This window comes from Heterodontus francisci, chromosome 17 (assembly GCF_036365525.1).
Source record: "Heterodontus francisci isolate sHetFra1 chromosome 17, sHetFra1.hap1, whole genome shotgun sequence".
In the NCBI taxonomy this organism is placed as follows: domain Eukaryota; kingdom Metazoa; phylum Chordata; class Chondrichthyes; order Heterodontiformes; family Heterodontidae; genus Heterodontus; species Heterodontus francisci.
Genome location: NC_090387.1, coordinates 64,375,148 through 64,402,975, shown reverse-complemented (window position 1 = coordinate 64,402,975; position 27,828 = coordinate 64,375,148). Strand labels below are relative to the sequence as shown.

The window sequence follows — 27,828 nt, the reverse complement described above, 5'->3', positions numbered from 1 at the left end:
ATGGCATCAGGTCAAAAATGGGCAAGGGAACCATGGGGAACTTCAATGTCCATCACCAAGAGTGGCTCGGTAGCACCACTACTGACTGAGCTGGCTGAGTTCTAAAGGGCATAGCTGCTCGACTGGGTCTGCGGCAGGTGGTGATGGAACCAAGAGAGAAAAACCTACTTGACCTTGTCCACATCAATCTACCTGTTGCAGATGCATCTGTCCATGACAGTATTGGTAGGAGTGACCACCTCACAGTCCTTGAGGAGACAAAGTCCCCTCTTCACATTGAGGATACCTTCCATCGTGTTGTGTGGCACTACCACCGTGCTAAATGGGATAGATTTCGAATAGATCTAGCAATGCAAAACTGGGCATCCATGAGGCGCAGCGGGCCATCAGCAGAATTGCACTCATCCACAATCTTTAACCTCATGGTCTGGCATATCCCCCACTCGACCATTACCATCAAGCCGGGGGACCAACACTAGTTCAATGAAGAGTGCAGGAGGGCATGCCAGGAGCAGTACCATGCATACCTCAAAATGTGGTGTCAACCTGGTGAAGCTACAACCCAGGACTACTTGCGTGCCAAACAGCGTAAGCAGCATGCAATAGACAGAGCTAAGCAATCCCATTACCACCGGATCATATCTAAGCTCTGCAGTCCTGCCACATCCAGTCATGAATGGTGGTGGACAATTAAACAACTAACTGGAGGAGGTGGCTCCACAAATATCCCCAATCTCAACGACGGGGGAGCCCAACACATCAGTGCAAAAGACAACGCTGAAGCATTTGCAACAATCTTCAGCCAGAAGTGCCAAGTGGATGATTCATCTCAGTCTCCTCCTGAAGTCCCCAGCATCACAGATGCCCGTCTTCAGTCAATTCAATTCACTCCGCGTGATATCAAGAAATGACTGAAGGCACCAGAAACTGCAAAGACTATGGGCCCTGACAACATTCCGGCAATAGTACTGATGGCCTGTGCTCCAGAACATGCCGCGCTCCTAGCCAAGCTGTTCCAATACAGCTACAACACTGGCATCTACCTGGCAATGTGGAAAATTGCCCAGGTATTCCTGTACACAAAAAGCAGGACAAATCCAACCCGGCCAATTACCGCCCCATCAGTCTACTCTCAATCATCAGTAAAGTGATGGAAGGTGTCATCAACAGTGCTATCAAGCAGCACTTGCTTAGCAATAACTTGCTCAGTGACGCTCATTGTGTTCCGCCAGGGCCACTCAGCTCCTGATCTCATGACGACCTTGGTTCAAACATGGACAAAAGAGCTGAACTCAAGAGGTGAGGTGAGATGAGAGTGACTGGCATCAAGGAGCCCTAGCAAAACTGGTGTTAATGGGAATCAGGGGGATAACTCTCCGCTGGTTGGAGTCATACCTAGTGCAAAGGAAGATAGTTGTGCTTGTTGGAGGTCAATCATCACAGCTCCAGAACATCACTGCAGGAGTTCCTCTAGTGTCCTTTAGGCCAAACCATCTTCAGCTGCTTCATCAATGACCTTCCTTCAATCATAAGGTCAGAAGTGGGGATGTTCGCTGATGATTGCACAATGTTCAGCACCATTCGCGACTCCTCAAATAGAAAAGCAGTCCATGTAGAAATGCAGCAAGACCTGGACAATATCCAGGCTTGGACTGATAAGTGGCAAGTAACATTCGCACCACACAAGTGCCAGGCAATGACCATCTCCAACAAGAAAGAATCTCAACATCTCCCCTTGACATTCAATGGCATTGCCATCACTGAATCCCCCACTATCAACATCCTGGGAGTTACCATTGACCAGAAACTGAAGTGGATTAGCCATGTAAATACTGTGGCTACAAGAGCAGGTCAGAGGCTAGGAATCCTGCGGAAAGTAACTCACCTCCTGTCTCCCACTGATGGAGTGTATGATGGAATACTCTCCACTTGCCTGGATGGGTGCAGCTCCAACAACACTCAAGAAGCTCGACACCATCCAGGACAAAGCAGCCTGCTTGATTGGCACCCCATCCACAAACATTCACTCCATCCACCATCGACGCACAGTGGCAGCAATGTGTACCATCTACAAGATGCACTGCAGCAACGCACCAAGGCTCCTTAGACAGCACCTTCCAAACCTGTGACCTCTACCAACTAGAAGGACAAGGACAGCTGATGCATGGGAACACCACCACCTGCAAAGTCCCCTCCAAGCCACATACCATCCTGACTTGGAACTATATCACCATTCCTTCACTGTCATTGGGTCAAAATCCTGGAACTCCCTTCCTAACAGCACTGTTGGTGTACCTACACCCCAAGGACCACAGTGGTTCAAGAAGGCAGCTCAACATCACCTTCTCAAGGGCAATAAATGCTGGCCTAGTCAGCGACGCCCACATCCCATGAACGAATAAAAGAAACAGGGTTTATTCCTTTTAAAACAGTGGATGTGCTTACCACTTCAGTGAGTGTTTTACCTTTTACCTTTGTTGTGATCGTAAAAGAACCAAACAGGTTTTCGTGAGGTTAAACTAGAAAGAGGTGAGTTTATTGTAATTTTAAAAAATCTAAACCCGATCTAGATAAAATAGTAAAACTCCACAACTTTCACACAAGTGAATCACACACAGACAAATAGAGCACAGAGTAATAAGAAATAGTCTGGTTTGGATTAGAGTCCAGAACCAGTAAAAATAATATACAGTCGGCCGGGTCAGGTAATTCCATTATGAGCTGGAAGTCTCTGGCTGGTAGGAATACACTTTGTGGTTGGTCCATCTGGTCCAGGTTTTTCTTGGTGACAAAGTTGTAGGTGGCTTTCTCCTCCGGGGTCTCTGTCTGTAGCAATAGTAGACTTGGATTGTTCCACAGTCACAGACAGGTTTCAATGCGATGTTATCTGGAGAGAGAGATTGAGTGAGACACGCACACACAGCCCCACTCGGGTCTTGTCTGGTTAGCACTCAAAGCTTGTCTGCTTCAAAGCCTCAGGAGCTTGTCCTTTTGCTAGTTTTTCCACAGATGGGAAGGCTGTCATTGTCCAATGTCCTCGTCTGCAATTTAATTAGATTCGTGTCAAGGTATTTTCAATCTCTCTTGAGTCTCATTGTGTCAATGTTCATCCTGTGGAGATATGATTCCACTGTTAATGTTCCAAGATGGCTTTGAATGTTTAGTCATTAGAAGTGAAGCTGTTAGCTGATTCCAAATTCATAAGGCATTGTCCTGGATGCAACCTTGTTATATGTGCATTTCCAATTCAATGTCCTGGAATGAAGGTATTTCAATGCAAATTGTGGTGGCCATCTTAGCTGCCAGCTTTTTAAATATTAACTGTCGGATCGCAGCTCCTTTTTAAAAGTTTAATGTTGCTTTCCAACCAATGAATTAAAAATCTTCATTTGGTATAGCATGACCTAAGACATGAGAAGTTTGAGTGATTTCCATTGGCCACCTGAACCCTGAATTAGATTTTAAAAAATCATTCCTTCAATATCAATAGTAAATTGCATGTACTGCCTTTATCAAACTGTGGGCCACTTTAGTGCTTGCATAACCACAAAAATGCATAGTGAAGGTTAACCCAAATACTACCTGTTCATTGTGACCATATCAAATGCAGAAGTGAACCTTAGAAAAGTAACTTTTTCCCACCTGCTTAGGTTCACCATGGTAATGTGTGCTTCATGTATGAACAAATTGGTCAGTGAACTCCCCAATTACCAACATGTTTCCTGCTTTTGATATGTGATGTCTCACATTGAAAGCTTAACATTTGTGACAATATTGCTGCAACCTTATCAAGAAGTAACTTCGTTAATTACTATGATGTTTTGCTCCCAGTGTACGAGTAGTTAGTATTCTCTCATCATCACATGGTATTAATATCCTTTTGTAAATTTTAGCAGCACATAATGAAAACTGATATCATCAGCGAAACATGAATCCAAGTGAAATAAGAGGTTCAAAACAACAGTATGTCATAGAGTGACCCTTCGGCCCACCGACTCTGTGCCAACCATCAACCACCCATTGATACTAATCCTACATTAATCCCATATTCCCTACCACATCCTCACCTTCCCTCAATTCTCCTACCACCTACCTACACTAGGGGCAATTTACAATGGCCAATTTACCTATCAACCTGCACGTCTTTGGCTGTGGGAGGAAACCGGAGCATCCGGCGGAAACCCACGCGGTCACAGGGAGAACTTGCAAACTCCGCACAGGCAGTACCCAGAACCGAACGCGGGTTGCTGGAGCTGTGAGGCTGCGGTGCTAACCACTGCGCCACTGTGCTGCCCAATATGTATTATAAAGAGAATCAAAGAGAGGTAACAGTGAAATAAGAGACTTTATTTCATTTGAACATTACTTAATTACAGCAAAGCTTGGGTGGTTTATTAATATAACAGGCAGTGTCAGTTTGAATTTAACTCACTGGCAGTAATTGGTTACTTTAAATGATATATCTTCAATTTATTGCTGTTGCTGGCATGGTAGAAAGAACTTGCATTTATGTAGTGCCTTAACATGTGCTCAGGACATCCCAAAGCAGTTTACAACCAATGATGAGTACATTGAGAATTAAGAGGCAGTCGATTGTCGGTAAAAGGATAATAAAGCTGATTGTAATGGTTATATTGAAGGCATATGGATCTCCGTGAAAAATACAATTCCCAAGTCATCAACTACAGATTATTTCAGAGTAAACCTGCAGTAATGATGTCACAGCCATTAATCCTTCAGTGTATCATCACATAACAATTACTACCATTGCCTTTAAATCATTAAAATTAGAAACAAAAATGCTAGAAATACACAACAGGTCAGACTGCATCTGTAAAGAGAAAAGGCAGGTTTTGACATTTCAGATAGATGTCTTTTTTTCTGAATAACACCATCACAAATGAGAAAGGACAGAATCTGCAATGAAGGTTGACAGGATGAAAAAGACCAACAAAATTCACCAGAGATGAACAGAACTTTTTCAAAACTGACAAACCTGAAAGAAAAGTGTCAGTGATTTCCAGCATTTGCATTTAAAAATACAAATATTTGTACTGGAAGCTACTGAAGTCATAAATCAAACCATAAAACTCAATTTTAAAAATGTCTCCTTCTATCCCTCCATCACTATTTCATGTTGAATATAATTACAGGGAAGAGAAGATAGTTATGAACTGTTTGAACTTTGTTTCAGTTTTGTGGCCTGAATTATCATTAAGAATAATGTTTTGTGGACTCCACCAAGTATTTATTAGAGCTATCAAAATCATTGTTTACAATTTTCAGATCCAAACACTCTTTAATTATACCCTGCAAGGTGCTCACAATACAGATTAAGTAATGCACCATTTTAACATTTTAATTATTCTGGGTTCCAGAAAATGTTCTGATATTCGTCTCAACAGTATAATGGTGATATCACTTAACCTCTGTTTTAATAAACTTGGTACATTCTTGTGAGTTCCATGATAGCTTTCTGTAGTGATTACATTATAAATGACTCTTCCAGCTTTCAATCAAAATTCAAATATTTCAACTATTAGCATTGTATTTTCGTAAAATTGTTTTAAATACCAGATGAGTTTCCATGCTTTGTGAAATCATGTGCAGATTTAGATTAAACTACAGAATTATTACTCAGAAAAATGTTCCAGAGCGCTTTAGAGACCTAAGAGTAAAATGGACACAGAGCCAAGGAAGGAGATATTACAAGGGGTGACCTAAAGCTTTGTCAGACGTGTGTTTTAAGGAGGTTCTTAAATGAGGGAAGTCAGACAGGTTTTGGGAGGGAATACCGACATCAATCTAACCTATCTGCTGTTTGTGAATATTTAAGTATTATTCTATCTTTTTGCTTGTTCCTGTTTATATTTGCGCGATTCTATTAAAAACACTAAAATTCTAAAAAGTAAGAATCTTATGAAACCAATTTACAAAGTGTAACCATGAGAGGGTTTATTATACTTCTATGGTTATTGTTCTACAGTAACTTCATGGAGAGGGCAATATACAAAATCATGTGGAACTACTTAATTTATAGCATCATTATAATGAAACAAAAACGTTGATTCATAACATATATATTCAATAAGAAATGATCACGTCATTGTTGTGATATACTTGGTTTCCTTATGTGAAGTCATATGAGACAGAGTGGAAAATGAATCCTTTTCGCTATCCTGTTGCTTCACTATTTCTAATGTTAATTCCGTACTGCAACATGCAGAATGCACCAGAATGTCCAGTCGTGTGAAACAACCACGCATTGCAGATCGTCTGGGACGCACACACAGTTTAAGCAAGTGGTGTCACTATTTTATCATCTCAAATTTCACACCAAAAGAAGTCCTGACATCCCGTCCAATGACGGGACATGATCTTCGCTTTTTTTTAAATTCTCTTTTTCCTTGGGATGGCTGCAAACTGTCAGTGTGTAAAAAAAAAACAAGCAGTCACATGCCGTGCTTTTTCCTGATGACCGACATGGACAGTAACTTCTCCTTGTTCCTCAGTTCCTCCCGCAGGATGGCCTCGCTGACCTTCAGCTGTCGGATGGTGCCTTTCATCTCCTTGATCTTCACCTCCATCAGGGCGATAATGTCCTTTTGCTCGTTGAGTTTCCTGAGCAGCTCCTCGGAGGTGGTGGTGGAGGAGAGCGAGTAGGAGTGATCCAGGCACTCGGGAGCCTCGGGGCGAGGGACGGCAGCAGCGGCCGGGAGGGAGGGCGAGGAGGAGGACGACGAGGAGGAGAAGAAGAAAGGTCCGGACAAGTCGATGGGCTTGACATCCTCCGGGCCGGCGGCCGGTAGCTTCTTGCGGGACCGCCTGATCTTCCTCTCGTTGACCCCTCGGAGCGGGAAGATGGTGGGCACGTTGACGGAGTAGGTCTTCTTGCCGCCGGGGAAGTGGGCGCTGCACACCCGGTGCCCGGTGGTGGGGTAGAAGGTGCTGAAGCAGCCCGTCACCCCGGTGCGGGAGATGTTCTGCAGCCACACCCGGCGCTGCTCCTCGTTCTTGGGGAAGACGTAGAAGCGGAGCTTGCGGTCCCGGTGCGAGTTGTTGTAGCAGCCGGGCACGCAGCAGGTGTAGCCGGGCATCTTCCCGCCGCGATCCCCGGGGCCACCGACGCCCAGAAGGCCTCTTTATTGCCGCCCCGGCTCCCCGGACTCTCCTGCTTTCACGATGCTGTCTCTCCCCCCTCCACTTTCCGCGCTATATTTATTTTTTGCCCCAAACGCCGAGTTGGCTGCAAACCCCAGGCCGCGCGGCGGAACTACATCCCCCAGAGTGCCGCGCGCCCGGCACAACCACTTCCGGTTGGACAAACAACTGCTGCAAAAAAAAGTTTGGATTGTTTCAATAAAGTAAACTCTTTTACCTCGAAGTAAATGCATCATTGTCAACCTCTTATCATGGTTGTTCGAATTTTTATTTGATTATTGTTACACTGATTATTACTTCTGCAAATTCCACACCAACTTGTGTTTTCAGTTTTGTCAGAGACTAATTTTTTTTCTGCACCCATTAACTGTACTTCCAGCAGATTTTTTACTCGTAGTTTTGGAGCATTTATTGGGTGAGAAAAGGTTGCTGCAAAACAAAGTTCACAGAAATAACTATTAAAACTGCATTAAGAAATGAAAACCTTATTGCTTGTTATTTTGTCTGCAGCACGTGCATGACAGTTTCAAAATAGATCACTAACAGTTTTACTAAACTATGATGTTTATCGTAATTTAAGGTGACATCTTAAAAGCAGTAACATTTCAATGAAAAATTACGAATATTCAAACCCCCAATAACGTTACAAAAAGAAAATTCCTCTAACAGCAGTAAAATTAATATTATAAAACAGAAGATTAGCAATACAATAAAAGGAAAAACAAAATTCATGAATGATTACTGAAGATAATTACATCACCTAAAATAACATTCGATTAAAATGATTCAAAATCTGAAGTAAAACACCATCTGACAAAAAATTATATTGTAATTCAGTCTTTTTCTATTGGAAAGCACCCTTCCTTGCCCATTATTTGCAATTCAGATGAGATGAGCAAATACTAGTTGTGCATTCTCACACACCTGTAGTCTTACACAATTTTGCAGGATGCCCAGTCAGATGCAATAGACTGACTGCAGCTGGTGTAGAGGGAAGTCATACTTAATGGGTTTGAAAATTATTTTATGAATAAAGGGATGAGGATGCCCTCAGTATAATTTTAGAAAGCCATCAGTTCCTTTAACATAAAAGCATATAAGTAGAACACAAATATATTTTACAAATGGGTATGGTTGCCTCGTGGATATGGGACTGGACTAACATTGCAGAGGTTGCTGATTTCAAATCTCACCATGACACATTGGGAAATTAAATTCAGCTAATCTGATAATTCATGGCCTGGCACCAACATGAAAACTGCTGGATTGTTGTAAAAACCCAACTGTTGCGCTAATGTTCTTCCTGGTTTCACATACCTATTGCCTTCAGGGCAACTATGAATGGGTAAAAAAATGTAGCATTGACCATAAAATAAAAGCAAAATACTGAGGATGCTGGAAATCTGAAATAAAAACAAATGCTGGAAACACTCAGGGGTCTGGCAGCATCTGTGGAGAGAGAAGCAGAGTTAACGTTTCAGGTCAGTGACCCTTCTTCACAACAGTTCTGAAGAAGGGTCACTGACCTGAAATGTTAACTCTGCTGCTCTCTCCACAGATGCTGCCAGACCTGCCGAGTATTTCCAGTATTTCTTGTTTTTATTTATTATAGCATTGACCGTACCTTGATAAAAATATATATATTAAAATGTCAACCTTCAAAAAGAGGCAAGATGCATTTACTGTAATTTTTACAACCATTAAGGGGACGCTAGCATGCCATGGATTAACAATTTTACCACAATATTTTGCACCTGAAGTTGCTTGGGCAGCTCAACATGAATGCCACATTTTCAGTCTGTATCATTCCAAATTAAACTAGCACTAAAATGTATTAACAAGATTTTATAATTACACAAAAGCAAAGTGTGGCTAATCAACAATACAATTATTGACACAGAATACTAAAAACTGCCTTGTGATAACTAAAAAAAAGAAACTCAGTCCTTTGATCGTTTAGCTGAGACATCAATGCACATAATGAAACCCTTCACCATACCACAGAATTCTGCCTCACTGCCACAACATGGAAATAAATGGTTGAAGTGAGGGAACCGTAGAATCTCGATACTCATCAGCGCTTACAGGGCTTATTTTGAAACCTGAGATCAGAGTAGTCAGGGTACTCCTTTCATACTGGTCTACGAAAGATGATGGACATGCAGCAAACAATCCATTTAGGTGAGGAGTCTTCTCTCGGTGTACCTTTGCAGATGGCTGTGAAAGCTAATCCTTGAGAGGCAGGTTCTGCCACACGTGACGCTGCCAAGTGACGCTGTGAGTAGTTGTTTTTGGAGTTGGCGCCTGTTGCCAAGCTGCTGTAGCCACTGGTCATCGTGGTACTGCACACCAGTCCACAGGATATGTTGCCATTTCCCTCTTTCACCAGCTATTGAATCCCAGGTGTGATGGTTGACATTTGGGGGTTTCATGTCACACTAGGCATGTTTATTTGCAGTTGACCAAGATTCTTTGCAAACAAGAAGGTAGCTAAATATTAATTATTTCTATCGCTTCAAGGGTAGCACCTTACCTGTCTGGACAGTTCTTTGGTGTAACAAAGCTTATTGCTACTTTTTTTAAATGTAACAATCACTGTGAACAAATTCTGTGTACCTCCACAGTGACAAACTTATCAGCATTGTTACTTAACAACCTAAGATACTCACCAAGAAAACTAGAAAATGATTAGATTCTGATTACAAGTGGCTCATTAACTGAGGTGAGCTACCATCCCTTGAAACCAACAGTTATTGCCAAACAATATTTGTGCATTTGTCTAATTTTCCCAACATGAAGACAAAATAATTCTTTCCAGCATCCAACATAGTGGCCTAGTTCTACCACTTCAACATCTCTGGATTCCTCCACTGCTGTTGTGTATGTCGGCTTGAATGGGCTGCAATTTCTTGCAGTTGGGGCAAGGGCACTGTGCAAGTTGATCAGTTCTCAGAATAATATCCCGTATGAATGACAGCAACTCCCAGAATGCAGCACTCCCTCATCTGCTTAGATTACATGCTCAAACTCCCTGATTTCTGTCAGTAACATGCCCTCCCCAGAGCAGAGGTAGAGATAAGCACCTACATAATCTCGTATCTTGTTACATTCTATATGGTGCAGTTGAGGCCACAGCTGAAAAGTTGAAGTGAATATGACATGGGAATGAAAATGTTGGTCTAAAACTGAGATGAAGGCATTTGTAAACTTTGACTTTTCCAGCACCAACATGGAAAGAAGAGTTGTCCACGACTGAATGTTGCAGACTGGCACATTCCAAGGTCCAGGACTACGTGCTGAGGGACCCACTAAAGCTTGGGGCAGCCACAGCAAAGGCTCAATGGGGAAAGACCACAGTGTAAGGTCCCCCCCAGCAAGCTGAACTAAGAGGCTGGATTCATGGGAAACCCCTCGAACGGTATTGGGAAAATTTTGTGTGCTGTAAATGTAAAAATGTATATGGCATGACAATGAAATGGAAGGGTTGTGAGGCAACTCATAATTGTATAGAAGGAAACGGATCACTTTTGCATTGTTTGTATTTTTTGACTTGATGCTGTTTCAAACTGTTTGGGAATGTAATTTTTACAGATTATTATGAATAAAGTATATTTTGGAAAAAAAAAAGATGGAAAAAAATCAGTTGGAACTGAACTTTACTCCTTGACATGGCGTGTTGCAGCTGGAGTGCACGATATCATTGTGCTGCCTGGAAAATAACTTTCATTAGGCCATGCCAAGCAACACTTTTGCCAGATGAAGGTGGCTAGATTAGAGGAAGAAAAGGCAAGTTTATTGAGTTGCTCCGGGTAGGGGGGTTAATGAATGTGGTTAAATCCAGATTGAACCATATTGTTCCTTTTTCACAATCTCAATCATTAATCCATTAATACAATTGTATAGTGTTTCCAAAGCTTCAAGATTGTCATGGTGTCTCCAGGAATTGAAGATTAATTTTCTCAACATTGCTGCAAGCAACACGAACAAGACAGAAAATCACAATGGCATTAAATATTTTCTTTGAACACTTTCATTTATTAGTTATAAAAATTTGGAGATTGAGAAAAAGATTATTAGACTCTGTGGGGCAGTTGGAGGTGGGAGGGCGTGTGATGACTCCTGGAACATCAACAAGAGTCAATGCCCTCTTATTGTGTATTTTTGCGAAGTTAGGGCATTTCTTTAAACTGGAGGGTAGAAGGTGAAGGAGCAACGTTAAATAGCATTTTTAAATTATTAAGAGTTATGGAATAGTTACCACACATACAATAGTTAGAATGGGTTCTTTGTCATGGGCAGTTGTTGAATGAGAGTCTATAAATCCTTTTAAATGGATTGAGATAGTTGTTTGAATATTGAAGAGTATAGGTAGCAGGCTTGGCACTCTTGATTATTATGGCCGGCAGCCATAAAGGCGGGGCTAAAGTGTGGCGAGTCGAAGAGACATAGCAGTTGGCAGGAAAAAAGACAGAAGCGCAAGGGGAGAGCCAACTGTGTAACAGCCCCGACAACCAACTTTATCTGCAGCACCTGTGGAAGAGTCTGTCACTCTAGAATTGGCCTTTATAGCCACTCCAGGCGCTGCTTCACAAACCACTAACCACCTCTAGGCGCTTACCCATTGTCTCTCGAGACAGGGAGGCCAAAGAAAGAAGAAAGACTACTGATGCAGATGAGGTTAGCTAAAGCACCACAGGACTGCTAGTTTTTCATTAAAAATAGTTGTTTTAAATTTAAAACAAGATGGACTGGCACCGTTCCTGATCTCTGCAAAGGCAATTCTGCAAGCTCCCTCAAGGAGATGTCCACGAGTGACTGAGGGAAACTCACATTTTTAAGTTTTTATCCTTGTAGGAGACTAAGTTGTCTCCGCTTAATACTTTTCCCCTGATGACTTTTGAAAGCTCAGAAACTTGCCATGTGCAGAATTGTCCAGCAAATTCATATGTTATTAGCAGCAATACTCCATGCCACACCACAGAATATATTACTCTGTTCTTCAAATGCCAGCACCTGTGGAAGAATCTGTCACTCTAGAATTGGCCTTTATAGCCACTCCAGGAGTTGCTTCACAAACCACTGACCACCTCCAGGCGCTTACCCATTGTCTCTCGAGACAAGGAGGCCAAAGAAGAATAGGTAGCAAGCAGGACAAATGTGCTCAGCAAGGTGACTCATATGGAGATTCAACCATGACGCTGAATTGATGAGGCAGCCAAATGACCAGTTACTTGGCTGTCATTTTCGAAAAGTGGCTTTAACCCAGAATGTTCTGACACAGAGTTCCAACTGCAGCTCTGCAAATTTAAACTGCGTTTACAATTTGTTTCATTCCTGCCAATCTAAGTATCTGTAGCCGCCACAGCCAATGTCTTCAGCAAACGGCCGAGAAGAGGTTTTTTTTGATGGGTGGGAAGGGAAAATGAGTCTGATCACGGAAATAAAATCTTTAATGAATAAAGGTAAGTAAAAATTTTGAAAATTCTTTGAACTTATCAACGGTCTTCACCAAACAACCAGAAGCTACAGAAAATAAACTACATCTCCCAGAGGCAATTGCGAGATTGACGGGGTCACGACCCGCGCTTCCGGCGCCAGGTTCTCGCGAGACCCAGTTGAATGATGAGGCGGGCGTTGATGTTGGTTGTTGGGGATGAGAAGATGTCGGAGGTTTGGCGCGGAGTGTGAGGTTGTGAACGGTTTCCGAACAGTTACCGGCTTCATTGAGACGTTTCGTACAGCGGTCTGGCGTGGAGGCGTCACAAAAATAGCTGATTTATAATTTATGCCGTTGAGCAGGTGAATTAACCGTCAAATGAAAGAAAGGGCCTGATTGTAACTCCACTCAAAACCCTTTCACTTACACATAGTTAAAATCAAAGTGACGGGAACGGGTCTGGATCCCAACTGCCACGCAGTGGGCACTGACCTGGTAACCTGAGCAACCGAACCAGGGCATTGACCTGGTAACCCAGGCAACCGACCCTGGGAACTGAACTTGTGACCTGGGTGCCAAGTGAGTAATTGAGGAAGCAACCCAGGGAATTGACCCGGTAACTACGGGAACTGATTGTGTAATTGGGGCAGGGACCCGGGGCAATGACCCTGTAAGCTGGGCACATTGTGTAATTGGACCTGTGACCCAATGAACTGACTCTAACATGGGCATTGACTGTGTAGTTCAGGCACCGTTCCGATGATCCAGGCACCAAAAGCATTTTTGGGACAGTGACCCAGAGAATTGACTATGTATTTGGAGCAGGGACTCGGGGTGCTGATCCTGTAACCTGGGCACAATGTATTCGGGACGGTGATCCAATGAACTGACCCTGTAATCCAGGCATTGACTCTACAATCCTGGCATCGATCTTGTGAGCTGGGCACCAACCACAGCCAAAACAGAATAAATGGTTTTTCATCTTACTGATGTGGGATCTGGCTTTGTGCAAATTGACTTCTACATTTGCTGTCATAATTAGCTGCACCTCAAAAGTAATTGTGCAGAAATTTCAGGCGTTTCTCCAATTAGGCATTAGATAAATGGAAATCTTTTCAGTTAAACTGCACTGACACTTGCCAGTCTGAACCATGCCAAAAATTATCTGAACATAACTCTGTATTCATTGGCCAGTATTGTGTTAAAAGTCAGATCAGTTATTGTAGAAAATTCCTGTTTGAATGCAGTATTGCACAGGAAAAGTTATTTCAAAGTAAAGTAATTCAATAAATATCCAATTAAAACTAACATTTGAATACAATTCTTAAGTTGTTTATAATGTAGATATCTCTTCCTTTATTCAGTGCATTTGCAGGTTTATTCTGTTGAAATGCTGCCCCCACATCACAAATCTTTTGTCTTTCCCATCAGGTGATTTGTTATGAGATGCAGATTTGTGAGTGCTACTATGTCTCCTGCACTTCATCCAGCTGCCTAGTCTTCATATTTGAAAAGAGAATGATGGTGTATTTTCAACTATAGGGCATCACAGCTGAACTGTTCTGACCCAACGTTCATGCAATAGCACTGTAGTAGTCACTGGATAGTGATGAGCAATGAAGGCACCAGCAATTTTTTTCTCTCCACTCCCTCAATTAAGTTGGGTTTATGTATATTTACTGTTATTTATATGTATTTAAATTTTTTGGTGCAGCATAAAGTTATCAGACAATATTTTTGAGTAAAGAATCAAGGCACTTCAGAGTTATGTTGAAGGGTGTCAAGGCAAATCAGACAATCTGAAGAATAAGCAAAATGCAACAATGAAAGAACAGTGCATACATGGATTGCATTTTGTTTGTGTTTTGTTACTTTATACAGTCCAGGCAACTTGTCAGTGAATGTAGGGCAGGATTGAAAATGGGACATTTCCAGATCAGATTAAACAAGTGATCTGATAAATGCAATGTTGGTGCACAACTTGTAGTGAAAATCCAATGTTTGTAAATTCCAGCAAAATATGAAGAACTTGAAATCCTGCCAGACTTTCTGTGTTAGCAATAGATGACTGGATGGGAAAAAAAAGTACTTGTGTTAACTGGTTTTGTTTTGGCAGATTTTTCTAACCAAAAAGATGGATTCTTTACCTGAAGATATGACGATGCGTACCCTAATTAAGGGGATGATTGCTGAAGAGGTTCCACAGAGTATAGTACGTCCAGGAACACGCAGGTCAGAATGTTATCTCTCAAATTTGTTATCTCTCTCTCTCCCTTGTCAAGTCCACTGTCATGAATCATCATTCGCAGAATAATACTGTTTTTTGAGAGATGTTAAAAAATGCCACCTCAGTCTCACACGGGCTAAGCTTTCTAAGGCTCTTGATACAGGTTCCAGTCTCTGCGGGTGCATGATTTAGAATCTCCCCGCTGTCAAAATGTTGCAACTCCGATGGCTGAGAGATTATAGTGTTGGCCTTGAAATCCATTGCGTTCTGCTGCGCAGGTTCAAATCCTGCTCACAGAGCTATTGTTTAAAGCTCTGCTGAATGCTCAAATCATTGACTGGAGCTACCTTCAAGCACTTCGATGTCTCGTGGTCTGAGCGATTGCAGTCAGATAAGTGTTTTTAAATGAGAACACTGCAAGGTTTCAAGGAACCTCCCTCAAGCTGTGCCTTAAATTTTAACCCTTACTGCTCAGTTGCAGAATCTGGTGTAGTTGCCCATTTCTGTCATGCATGAGTTTCATATGTGATTCAGAGCAGTGTTGTGCTCAGTTAAGTGTCTGAAGGAAACATGTTTTTGTGGCGAACTCAGACCTAATGGTTTAAATTGTACATGGAATTCTTAAGTTGCTTTTCTGTTAATATTGCCACACCAGGAGTGTGGTGCTCAGAGACCTCCAAGCACTAAACTTCCAGCAATGTGACTAGAGGGGAGGTGGCGGCGGAGTGGTAATCCAGAGACACAGGGTATTGCTCTGGAGATATGGGTTCGAATCCCACCACAGCAGAAGGTGGAATTTGAATTCAATTAATAAAATCTGGAATTTAAAGCTAGTCTAATGTTGGTCATGAAACCATTGCTCCAGAACTTGCCGTACCCCTAGCCAAGCTGTTCCAGTACAGCTACAACACTGGCATCTACCCGGCAATGTGGAAAATTGCCCAACTATGTCCTGTACACAAAAGGCAGGACAAGTCCAACCCGGCCAGTTACTGCCCCATCAGCCTACTCTCAATCATCAGTAAAGTGATGGAAGGTCCATCAACAGTGCCATCAAGCAGCACTTGCTTAGCAATAACCCGCTTAGCGACGCTCAGTTTGGGTTCTGCCAGGGCCACTCAGCACCTGACCTCATTACAGCCTTGGTTCAAACATGGACAAAAGAGCTGAACTCAAGAGGTGAGGTGAGAGTGACTGCCCTTGACATCAAGGCAGCATTTGACTGAGTATGGCATCAAGGAACCCTAGCAAAACTGAGGTCAATGGCAAGCTAGCTAGAAATGTAAAGACAGATAGTAAGAGTTCCTATAGATATTTTAAAAAGAAAAGAATTAACAAAGTGAGCGTTGGTCCTATAAAAAGTGAATCTGGGGAATTAATAATGGATAATAAGGAGATGACAGATGAATTGAACAGATATTTTGCATCCGTCTTCACTATTGAGGATACACTTCAGGAGCGGAGAGCAGTCGGACCTCTTCCAGCGCGCCAGAGTTTTGAAAAACAAAAGCCAACAGTGACGTCACAGGAAAGCTGCAAGGTGATTGGTTGGTGAGTTACTGCTGTTAGGGAATTGCTCTAAATAGCTGGGTAAGTATCTAAGATAAGAAAGATTTACAGTTTATTTCATATAAAGTAAGTAGTGTTTTTTTAGGGAGTTCTGTAGTAACTAGGACCAGGGAAGAAGGGCCCCAGAGTAACTGATATTATTTGACATTAAGATCTTCCAAAAGGTTAATTTAAAGGGTTCAGTCATGGCAGGAGAGCTCAAAGCCATGGTGTGCTCCTTGTGCTCCATGTCAGAAGCAGGGAACATTTCAGGTGCCCGGGTCAGGCATGTGTGCAGGAAGCGTCTCCAGCTGCAGCTCCTGGAAGCCCGGGTTTAGGATCTGGAGCGTCGGCTAGTGACACTGTGGAGCATCCACGAGGCGGAGAGTATCGTGGATATCACGTATAGAGAGGTGGTCACACCGAAGGCTCAGACTCCACAGGCAGGAAGGGAATGGGTGACCACCAGGCAGAGTAAGAGGACTAGGCAGGCAGTTCAGGAATCTCCTGTGGCTATTCCCCTGCAAAACAGGTATACTGCTTTGGGTAATGTTGGGGGGAATGGCTTCTCAGGGGAAAGCAGCAACAGCCCAATTCGTTGCACCACGGTTGGCTCTGCTGCACAGGGGAGAAGGAAAAAGTATGGGAATGCAATAGTTATAGGGATTCAATTGTAAGGGGAATAGATAGGCATTTTTGTGGCCACAAAAGAGACTCCAGGGTGGTTTGTTGCCTCCCTGGTGCTAGGGTCAAGGATGTCTGATGGTTACAGGACATTCTGAAGGGGGAGGGTGAACATCCAGTGGTTGTGGTACACAAACAACATGGGTGAAAAAAAAGGATGAGGTTCTAAAAGCAGAATATAGGGAACTAGGAAGTAAGTTGAAAAGTAGGACCTCAAAGGTAGTGATCTCAGGGTTACTACCAGTGCCACGTGCTAGTCAGAGTAGAAATAGCAGGATATATTGGCTGAAGAGATGGTGTGAGGTGGAGGGTTTTGGATTCCTGGGACATTGGGACCGGTTCTGGGGGAGGTGGAACTAGTACAAACTGGACAGGTTACACCTGGGCTAGAGTGGTTGGGGAGGGCTTGAACGAAAATGGCAGGGGGATGGGAACCTTTGCAAGCAGTCAGAGGAGGGGGGGATCAAAGACAAGAACAAAAGACAGTAAGGGGAATAAGAAAGGTGATGGGCAGAAAAATCAAGGGCCAGAATCAAACAGGGCCACAGTGAAAACTAGTGGGAAGGGGACAAGTAATGTTAAAAAGACAAACCTTAAGGCTTTGTGCCTTAACACGCCGACATTCGCTATAAAGTGGATGAATTAATAGCACAAATAGATGTAAACGGGTATGATATAGACGGGATTACGGAGACATGGCTGCAAGGTGACCAGGGATGGGAAATGAGTATCCAGGGGTATTCAATATTTAGGAAGGACAGACAAAAAGCAAAAGGCTGTGGAGTTTCATTGCTGGTTAAAGAGGAAATTAACGCGATAGTGAGGAAAGATATTAGCTCTGACAATGTGGAATCTGTATGGGTAGAGCTGAGAAACACTAAGGGGCAAAAAACGTTAGTGGGGGTTGTATATAGACCTCCAAACTGTAGTGGTGATGTCGGGAATGGCATTAAACAGGAAATTAGAGACGTATGCGATAAAGGAACATCTGTAATTATGGGTGACTTTAATCTGCATACAGCTTGGACAAATCAAATTAGTCACAATACCGTAGAGTAGGAATTCTTGGAGTGTATATGGGATGGTTTTCTGGACCAATACATTGAGGAACCAACTGGAGAACAGGCCATCCTAGACTGGGTATTGTGTAATGAGAGAGGAACAATTGACAATCTAGTGGTGCGAGACCCCTTGAGGATGAGCGACCATAATATGTTAGAATTCTTCATCAAGATGGAGAGTGACATAGTTGATTCTGAGACAAGGGTCCTGAATCTTAGTAAAGGAAACTACGAAGGTATGAGATACGAGTTGGCTATGATGGATTGGGAAACCTTACTTAAAGGGATGATGGTGGATAGGCAATGGCAAACATTTAAAGAGCGCATGGATGAACTGTAACAATTGTTTATCCCTCTCTGGCGCAAAAGTAAAACGGACTTACAAGGGAAATTAGAGATAGCATTAGATCCAAGGAAGAGGCATATAAATTTGCCAGAAAAAACAACAGACCTGAGGATTAGGAGCAGTTTAGAATTCAGCAAAGGAGAACCAAGGGATTGATTAAGAAGGGGAAAATAGAGTATGAGAGTAAGCTTGCGGGGAACATAAAAACTGATTGTAAAAGTTTCTATAGCTATGTGAAGAGAAAAAGATTGGTGAAGACAAATGTAGGTTCCTTACAGTCAGACATAGGAATTTATTATGGGGAACAAAGAAGTGGCTGACCAACTAAATGCAGACTTTGTTTCTGTCTTCACAAAGGAGGATACAAATATGATACCGAAATGTTGGGGAACGCAGGGTTTAGTGAGAGAGAGGAACTGAAGGAAATCAGTATTAGTAGAGAAATGGTGTTGGGAAATTGATGGGATTGAAGGCTGATAAATCCCCAGGGCCTGATGGTATGCATTCCAGCATACTTAAGGAAGTGGCCCTAGAAATAGTGGATGCATTGGTGGTCATCTTCCAGGATTCCATAGACTCTGGAACAGTTCCTACAGATTGGAGGGTAACTAATGTAACCCCACTAGTTAAAAAGGGAGGTAGAGAGAAAGCAGGGAATTATAGACCAGTCAGCCTGACGTCAGTAGTGGGAAAAATTCTAGAGTCCATTATCAAAGATTTTATAGCAGAGCACTTGGAGAACAGTGGTAGAATCGGACAGTCAGCAGGGATTTACGGAAGGGACATCATGCTTGACAAATCTACCAGAATTCTTTGAAGATGTAACTAGTAGAGTTGATGAGGGGGAGCCAGTGCATGTGGTTTATTTGGACTTTCAGAAGGCTTTCGACAAAGTCCCACATAAGAGTTTAGCATGTAAAATTAAAGCGCATGGGATTGGGGGTAGTGTATTGCCATGGATAGAAAATTGGTTGGCGGACAGGAAACAAAGAGTAGGGATAAATGGGTCTTTTTACGAATGGCAGGCAGTGACTAGTGGGGTACCGCAGGGATCGGTGCTAGGACCCCAGCTATTCACAATATATATTAATGATTTAGATGAGGGAACTAAATGTAATATCTCCAAATTTGCAGATGACACAAAACTGGGTGGGAGGGTGAGTTGTGAGGAGGATGCAGAGAGGCTTCAGGTTGACTGGGACAAGTTGAGTGAGTGGGCTAATGCATGGCAGATGCAGTATAATGTGGATAAATGTGAAGTTATTCACTTTGGTAACAAAAACAGGAAGGCAGATTATTATTTGAACGGCTGTAAACTGAGAGAGGGGAATATGCAGCGAGACTTGGGTGTGCTCGTGCACCAGCTGCTGAAGGTAAGCATGCAGGTCCAACAGGCGGTAAAAAAGGCAAATGGTATGAAATGGTATGTTGGCCTTCATAGCGAGAGGACTTGAGTACAGGAGCAGGGATGTCTTGTTGCAATTATACAGGGCCTTGGTGAGGCCACACCTGGAATATTGTGTGCAGTTTTGGTCTCCTTATCTGAGGAAGGATGTTCTTACTATAGAGGGAGTGCAGCGAAGGTTTACCAGACTGATTCCTGGGATGGCGGGACTGATTTATGAGGAGAGATTGAGTCGGTTAGTATTATTTTCGCTGGAGTTCAGAAGAGTGAGGGGGGATCTCATAGAAACCCATAAAATTCTAACAGTACTTGACAGGGTAGATGCAAGAAGGATGTTCCCAATGGTGGGGGAGTCCAGAACCAGGGGTCATAGTCTAAGGATACGGGGTAAACCTTTCAGGACTGAGATGAGGAGAAATTTCTTCACCCAGAGAGTGGTGAGCCTGTGGAACTTGCTACCACAGAAAGCAGTTGAGGCCAAAACATTGCATGTTTTCAAGAAGGAGTTAGATATAGCTCTTGAGTCTAAAGGGATCAAAGGGTACGGGGAGAAAGCGGGAACAGGTTACTGAGTTGGATGATCTGCCATAATCATAATGAATGGCGGAGCAGGCTCAAAGGGCCGAATGGCCTACTCCTGCTCCTATTTTCTATGTTTCTATGTTACAAGTAACATCCCAGTATTAGCTGTAAGTCAGGAAATCGAAGGGAAGGAGGAACTCAAGAAAATTACAATCACCAGGGAAGTGGTACTGAACAAATTGTTGGAGCTGCGGGCTGACATGTCCCCGTGCCCTGATGGACTTCATCCTAGGGTGTTAAAAGAAGAGGCTAGTGAGGTAGTTGATGTGTTAGTTTTAATTATCCAAAATTCCCTAGATTGGAAAATATCGAATGTAACTCCTTTATTCAAAAAGGGAGGGAGACTGAAAGCAGGAAACTGCAGTCCAGTTAGCTTAACACCTGTCTTAGGGAAAATGTTAGAAGCTATTGTTAAAGATGTTATAGCAGGGCATTTAGAAAAATTCAAGGTAATCAGGCAGAGTCAACATGATTTTGTGAAAGGGAAATCATGTTTAATGAATTTATTGGAGTTCTTTGAGGGAGTTACTTGTGCTGTGGAATAAGGGGAACCGGTGGATGTATTGTACTTAGATTTCCAGAAGGCATTTGATAAAGTGCCACATCAAAGGTTATTGCAGAAAATAAAAGCTCATGGTGTAGGGGGTAACATATTGGCATGGATAAAAGATTGGTTAGCTAACAAGAAACAGAGAGTAGGCATAAATGGGTCATTTTCTGGTTCGCAAGATGTAACAAGTGGTGTGCCACAGGGATCTGTGCTGAGGTCTCAACTTTTTGCAGTTTATATAAATGACTTAGAAGGGACTGAAGGTATGGTTGCTAAATTTGCTGATGAGACAAAGATAGGTAGGAAAGTAACTTGTGAAGAGGACATAAGGGGGCTACAAAGGGATGTAAATAGGTTAAGTGAGTGGGAAAAGACCTGGCAAATTGAGTATCATGTGGGAAAATGGGAAATTGTCCACTTTGGCAGGAAGAATAAAAAAGCATATTATCTAAATGGTGAGAGATTGCAGAGCTCTGAGATGCTGAGGGATCTGGGTGTCCTGGTGCATGAATCGCAAAAGGTTTGTATGCAGGTAAAGCATGTAATTAGGAAAGCTAATAGAATGTTATTGTTTATTGCGAGAGGAATTGAATACAAAAGTAGGGTGGTCATGCTTCAGTTATACAGGGCATTGGTGAGACCACATCTGGAGTACTGTCTACAGTACTGGTTTCCTGATTTAAGGAAGGATGTAAATGCGTTGGAGACTGTACAGAGAAGGTTTACTGGACTAATACATGGAATGGGCAGGCTGTCTTATGAGGAACAATTGGATAGGCTAGGCGCTTATCCACTGGAATTTAGAAGAGTAAGAGGCGACTTGATTGAAACATAAGATCCTGAGAGGTCTTGGCAGGGTGGATGCGGAAAGGATGTTTCCCCTTATGGGAGAATCTCGAACTAGGGGTCACTGTTTAACAATAAGGGGTCACCCGTTTAAGACAGAGATGAGAAATTTTTCCTCTCAGAGGGTTATGAGTCTTTGGAATTCTCTTCCTCAAAAAGTAGGGGAAGCAGAGTCTTTGAATATTTTTAAGGCAGAGGGAGATAGATTCTTGATAAGCATGGGGGTGGAAGGTTATTGGGGGGTAGATGGAAATGTGGCATAATCAGTTCAGCCATGAACTTATTGAATGGCAGAGCAGGCTTGAGGGATCGAGTGGCCTACTCCTGCTCCTAATTCGTATGTTCGTAATCGGGGGAAAACTCTCCACTGGTAGGAGTCATACCTCGCGCAAAGGAAGATGGTTGTGGTTGGAGGTCAATCATCTCAGCTCCAAGACATCACTGTGGGAGTTCCACAAGGTAGTGTCCTAGGCCCAACCATCTTCAGCTGCTTCATCAATGACCTTCCTTCAATCATAAGGTCAGATGTGGGAATGTTCGCTGATGATTGCACAATGTTCAGCACCATTCACGACTCCTCAGATGCTGAAGCAGTCCGTGTAGAAATGCAACAAGACCTGGACAATATCCAGGCTTGGGCTGATAAGTGGCAAGTAACATTTGTGCCACACAAGTGCTAGGCAATGATCATCTCCAAAAAGAGGGAATCTAACCATCTCCCCTTGACATTCAATGGCATTACCATCACTGAATCCCCCACTACCAACATCCTAGGGGCTACCATTGACCAGAAACTGAACTGGAGTAGCCATATAAATACCGTGGCTACAAGAGCAGGTCAGAGGCTAGGAATCCTTCAGTGAGTAACTCACCTCCTGACTCCCCAAAGCCTGTCCACCATCTACAAGGCTCAAGTCAGGAGTGTGATGGAATACTCTCCACTTGCCTGGATGGGTGCAGCTCCAACAACACTCAAGAAGCTCGACACCATCCAGGACAAAGCAGCCTGCTTGATTGGCACCCCATCCACAAACATTCACTCCCTACACCACCAACGCACAGTGGCAGCATCTACAAGATGCACTGCAGCAACACACCAAGGTTCCTTAGCACCTTCCAAACACGTGACTTCTACCAACTAGAAGGAGAAGGGCAGCAGATGATGGGATCACCACCACCTGCAAGTTCCCCTTCAAGTCATATACCATTCTGACTTGGAACTATATCGCAGTTGCTTCACTGTCTCCGGGTCAAAATTCCGGAACTCCCTTCCTAACAGCACTGTGGGTGTACCTACCTCACATGGACTGCAGCGGCTCAAGAAGGCAGCTCACCACCACCTTCTCAAGGGCAATTAGGGATGGGCAATAAATGCTAGCCTGGCCAGCGATGCCCGCATCCCATGAATGAATAAAAAAATGTGCCAACTGGAGAACCAATAGAAATGAACCTAACATTTTGTGCTACCTCAGATGACAGCACTTGGGACACTGGGGCAGTCAAGTCCATGATACTGTATATATTGATAACTTAACATTGTTGATGGGAAAGCTATATGTCTTCTATCAGTGGCACTGTGATGTGAAAACTCTTCCAGTGCAGCAGCCACATACCTGTTGAGCCTCTGCCATTTTACGTATATAAATATAGAGGTATCCAAGTTGACTTGGCATTTGCCAATTTTCCATCAGAATGTCAAACTGAGTGGTGGGTTGTTGACCTACAAATGCATTGCCGCACTGATCTGACCTGCCGTTGTTCAGAGGGCTATTTAACAAATGGTTTAATCACTACTAGAGGTGCACAGACAGTCATCGTGTCCCAGTGAGAAATGATTGTTTGAACAAAGTTTAGCACATATCTTAACCAGATATAATTTGATCCACAGTTAGCAAAATGTGACACTCTTAATTCTTAGCTAATTTTGTATTAACTCTTAGCTAATTTTGTTGACCTTAACTCTTTTTTTTCTTTTCAAACAGTCGGTTACAGAAAAGGACAAGTACTCCCAAAAAGCTCCCTAACGTCTCTGTGCAGCCATCTCCAACTATGGTTCTCCGCAGCCAAATAAAAGCAAAACTCAGATGTTTGCAGGGTGATACTGCTGTATGTAACGAGCCATTTTTCTGCTATTTCATCATAACCAACATTAGTTTTTTCCATCTACTGTTGTGAAGGGTTTGGATACTTAATAGAAAAGCATTTAGTAACATTTTTCAGTAAAGTGTATCCCATGGGATATATGGTGTCATAGTGTGTTGATGCCCCAGAAGACTGAACTGTTGGTTTGGCTCAATTGATAGCACTCTTGCCTCTGTCGGAAGGTCATGAACAGATAATCTAGACAGCCATATAAATGCAGGAGAGTTGCACTATTTGTGGCATTAAACCAAGGCTTTATCTACCTATTCAGCTGGAGATAGAAGATCTCATGGCACCAAGTGATGAGAATATGATGTCTAGCATCTATTAATTGACACTCTGGCGCATTTGGATTTTTGGGGTTTGGTGCGGAGAGGGGGTTTGAACATGTATATTTCAAGATACCTGTGTTCAAATATATAAGTTTGTGGATCATCTTTTGGTCCTCTGGGGGCAGTGGAGACAGTTATGATACTGATCCTAAAGGGAACTGCTGTTTTTCAATTCATCCTATTCCACTGTACCGTAGCCTATGTTGAGGTGAAAGTGTGAAGACTTTGAGAGTAGAATAGAACATTGTGTACAAGTTTATATTAGACACTGACTTTAATAAGTGGAGGGTTATATTTTTGTTTTGATTTTTGAGACTGTGAATTCATGTTCTGTCATCAAGTCGAACCTACTGGCACCATTTAATTTTTACTATTAGATGTTACCCTTGGCTCAGTAGTAGCACACTCACCTCTGAGGTAGGAGGTCGTGAGCTCAATTTCCATTCCAGATACTTGAGCATGTAAACTAGGCTGACACTTCAGTGCTGTACCATTGGAGTGTTGAGTTCAACTGAGGCCCCATCTGCCTGCTCAGGTAGATGTAAAAGATCCCAATGGCACTCTCAGAAGAGCAAGGAAGTTCTCATGGTGTCTTGGCCAAGATTTATCCCTCAACCAACAATACTAAAAGATTATCTGGTCATTTATTTCATAATTATTTGTGGAACCTTGCTGTGCACGAATTGGCTGCTGCCTTTCCCTACATTTCATTGACTGTAAACTGCTTTGGGATGTCCTGAGGTCATGAAATAAATGAAAGTTCTTTTTCCTTAACAACCATGATTTTCCTTAACAACCATTGACCAGAAACTGAACTGGAGTAGCCATATAAATACTATGGCTACAAGAGCAGGTCAGAGGCTAGGACTGCTGCGGCAAGTAACTCACCTCCTGACTCCCCAATGCCTGTCCACCATCTACAAGGCACAAGTCAGGAGTGTGATGGAATACTGTCCACTTGCCTGGATGGGTGCAGCTCCAACAATACTCAAGAAGCTCGACACCATCCAGGAAAAAGCAGCCCACTTGATTGGCACCCCATCCACAAACATTCACTCTCTCCACCACTGGCACACAGTGGCAGCAGTGTGTACCATCTACAAGATGCACTGCAGCAACGCACCAAGGCTCCTTTGACAGCAGCTTCCAAAGCCACAACCTCTACCATCTAGAAGGACGCGGGCAGCAAATGCATGTGAACGCCACCACCTGCAAGTTCCCCTTCAAACCACACATCATCCTGACTTGTAACTATATTGCTGTTCCTTCACTGTCGCTGGGTCAAAATCCTGGAACTCCCTTCCTAACAGCACTGTGGGTGTTCCGACCTCACATGGACTGCAGCAGTTCAAGAAGGCAGCTCACCACCTCCTTCTCAAGAGTAATTAGGGATGGGCAGTAAATGCTGGCCTAGTCAGCAACGCCCACATCCCCATGAACGAATAAAAAAAAGATTCATAATTTATAGCCTAAAATGACACAGTCTGATGGTGCTCATCTAGGTGAGGAAAGTACAAACACCTGTGTCAATTCCAGTGACTAATCTACAGTTATACGATTTTTATTCAACCCTATGCACTGCTACATTACCACGTGCATATAAGTTTGCATTTGGTTCATTAGGAGCGAGGGGCTAATTTATGGGAGTGATCATTGTTACTGAGCATGAGAGAAATGTCTGGTAAAGCTCATTAATATGGGCAAATTATTTTTAGATAAAGGGGACTGCTGAGTCATCTAAAAAGCATTCAGCTGGAAAGAAGTCTCCAGCACTGAGGAAAGCAAAGAATGTGGAAACAATCCCTCAGGAGGCTTTAGATGATTACACACCCAGAAAACTTCTGAAGAAATTCATGCAGACTGGTGGGTAGCAACAGCATCTTTTTTAAATAATTTTTATCGTTGTAAACAGCTTGTATATTGTTGATGGGCTGCTCAATGCAGGGATGTTGTACTTAAATGCATAAAGTGGAAAAAGAATGATGTAAATAAATCAGTGGTGATGAGATCTGATAGCAGCTTGTCAGAGAAATTCCCAATCAAAAGAGGAGTGCGCTAGGGTTGTGTTATGCCCCTAAAAATGTTCAATGTATACACTGAAGCTATCCTCAGAGACATAGAATATCTACCAGGTTGCAACATTGGTGGGTTGAACGTCAATAACTTGAGATACGCAGATTTCACTGCACTGATTGCAGAGTCAGAAGAGGCACTACAGGAAATTATGAACAAAGTGAATGGAAGGAATGTGGAACATGGATTAAGAATGAATGTGAAGAAGACCAAGACAATGGTGATGAGCAGAGATCTCAGTGAAAATTAAAGTAAATGAACAAGTCGTGGAACAAGTGATAAGGTTCACATACCTTGGGCAGATTATCATAGATGATGGGGGATGTGATTGTGAGATTCAAAGGAGAATTGAGGTAGCCAAGACCAGCTTTGCCAAAATAAAGGATGTGTTAACATCAAAGAAACTGACTCTGAATCTTAGGAAAAGACTGCTGAGGTACTACTTTTTGTCATCTATGTTATATGCCTTGGAGACATGGACAACAAATAAAGAGACTATTGATTACCTGAATGCATTTGAGATGTGGACGTGTAGGAGGATGCTCCACATATCCTACACTGACAGAAAGACTAATGAGCAAATGCTGGAAATGGCTGTAGAAAAGAGGAAATTAGAGCATAACATCAAAGAGAGAAAGATACAATACTTTGGTCACATCATTAGAGCAGAAGGTAGACAAAGACAATTATTGGAAGGAAAGATCAACGGAAAGCATAGGAGAGGGAAGCAGAGGAGAAAATGAATGATGGTTAATAATGGACTGGATGCAGTTGATCTATGCGGAATGTGTAAGGGCAGCACAGAACAGACAGATGGAGATTCATAGCAGTCAACCTTTGGGGATGATGACACCAACGAATGAATGAAATATCTCGTAATCTTATCACAAAGAGTTCTAATTTGAGAAGTTTTTATTCGACTCGGATGTATTTGGAAGTAGCTTTGCAGTTCCATGGGCATCAGTCAGCCTTAAGCACCATACCCAAGTCGCAATTAGTGTCTGAACTGAAACAGTGAATATTGGCAAGCAGTCGAACTATGGTGGGTGCTGTTGCCGGGTGAGAAGTGGTAGAATGGCTCCCCTCTCTTTCCACCTCTCAGTTGACTGCAGCAGGTGTTTTTTAAAAGAATTTTCTTGTCAATTTAGTGAGTGTCTAACTGTTCAAATGCTGTGACTGTAAGAGACACACACAGACAGGTTTTAACGGAAAAGGCAATAGTGTTTATTGTTCTCAGTACCCATTAAGTAAAAATAATCTGCTCCAACTCACTCACACATTCTTCTTTGGCCTCCTTGTCTCGGGAGACAATGGGTAAGCGCCTGGAAGTGGTCAGTGGTTTGTGGAGCAGCGCCTGGAGTGGCTATAAAGGCCAGTTCTAGAGTGACAGGCTCTTCCACAGGTGCTGCAGAAAAATTTGATTGTCGGGGCTGT

The 27,828-nt window shown here is 42.8% G+C and overlaps 2 protein-coding genes across 2 annotated transcripts in view; one reads left to right on the top strand and one right to left on the bottom strand.

Moving 5' to 3' along the window:
* Positions 1–4,326: 4,326 nt before the first annotated feature.
* On the bottom strand, positions 4,327–7,295 carry thap11 (THAP domain containing 11). The gene has a single exon (XM_068049537.1). The coding sequence runs from the start codon at positions 7,095–7,097 to the stop codon at positions 6,453–6,455; it is 645 nt and encodes a 214-aa protein (XP_067905638.1). The 5' UTR covers positions 7,098–7,295; the 3' UTR covers positions 4,327–6,452.
* Positions 7,296–12,781: 5,486 nt separating this feature from the next.
* The window catches only part of cenpt (centromere protein T), a 92,089-nt gene continuing 77,042 nt past the window's right edge, over positions 12,782–27,828 (top strand). Inside the window, exons 1-4 of the mRNA XM_068049535.1 lie at positions 12,782–12,960; positions 14,715–14,830; positions 23,830–23,953; positions 26,037–26,184. Coding sequence (XP_067905636.1) covers positions 14,733–14,830; positions 23,830–23,953; positions 26,037–26,184 — 370 coding nt within the window. The 5' untranslated portion in view covers positions 12,782–12,960; positions 14,715–14,732. The remainder of the gene's footprint in view (positions 12,961–14,714; positions 14,831–23,829; positions 23,954–26,036; positions 26,185–27,828) is intronic.

What these genes read in the sequence shown, in the direction of transcription:
- thap11 (XM_068049537.1), bottom strand. Translation starts at nt 7,097, where the DNA reads ATGCCCGGCTACACCTGCTGCGTGCCCGGCTGCTACAACAACTCGCAC.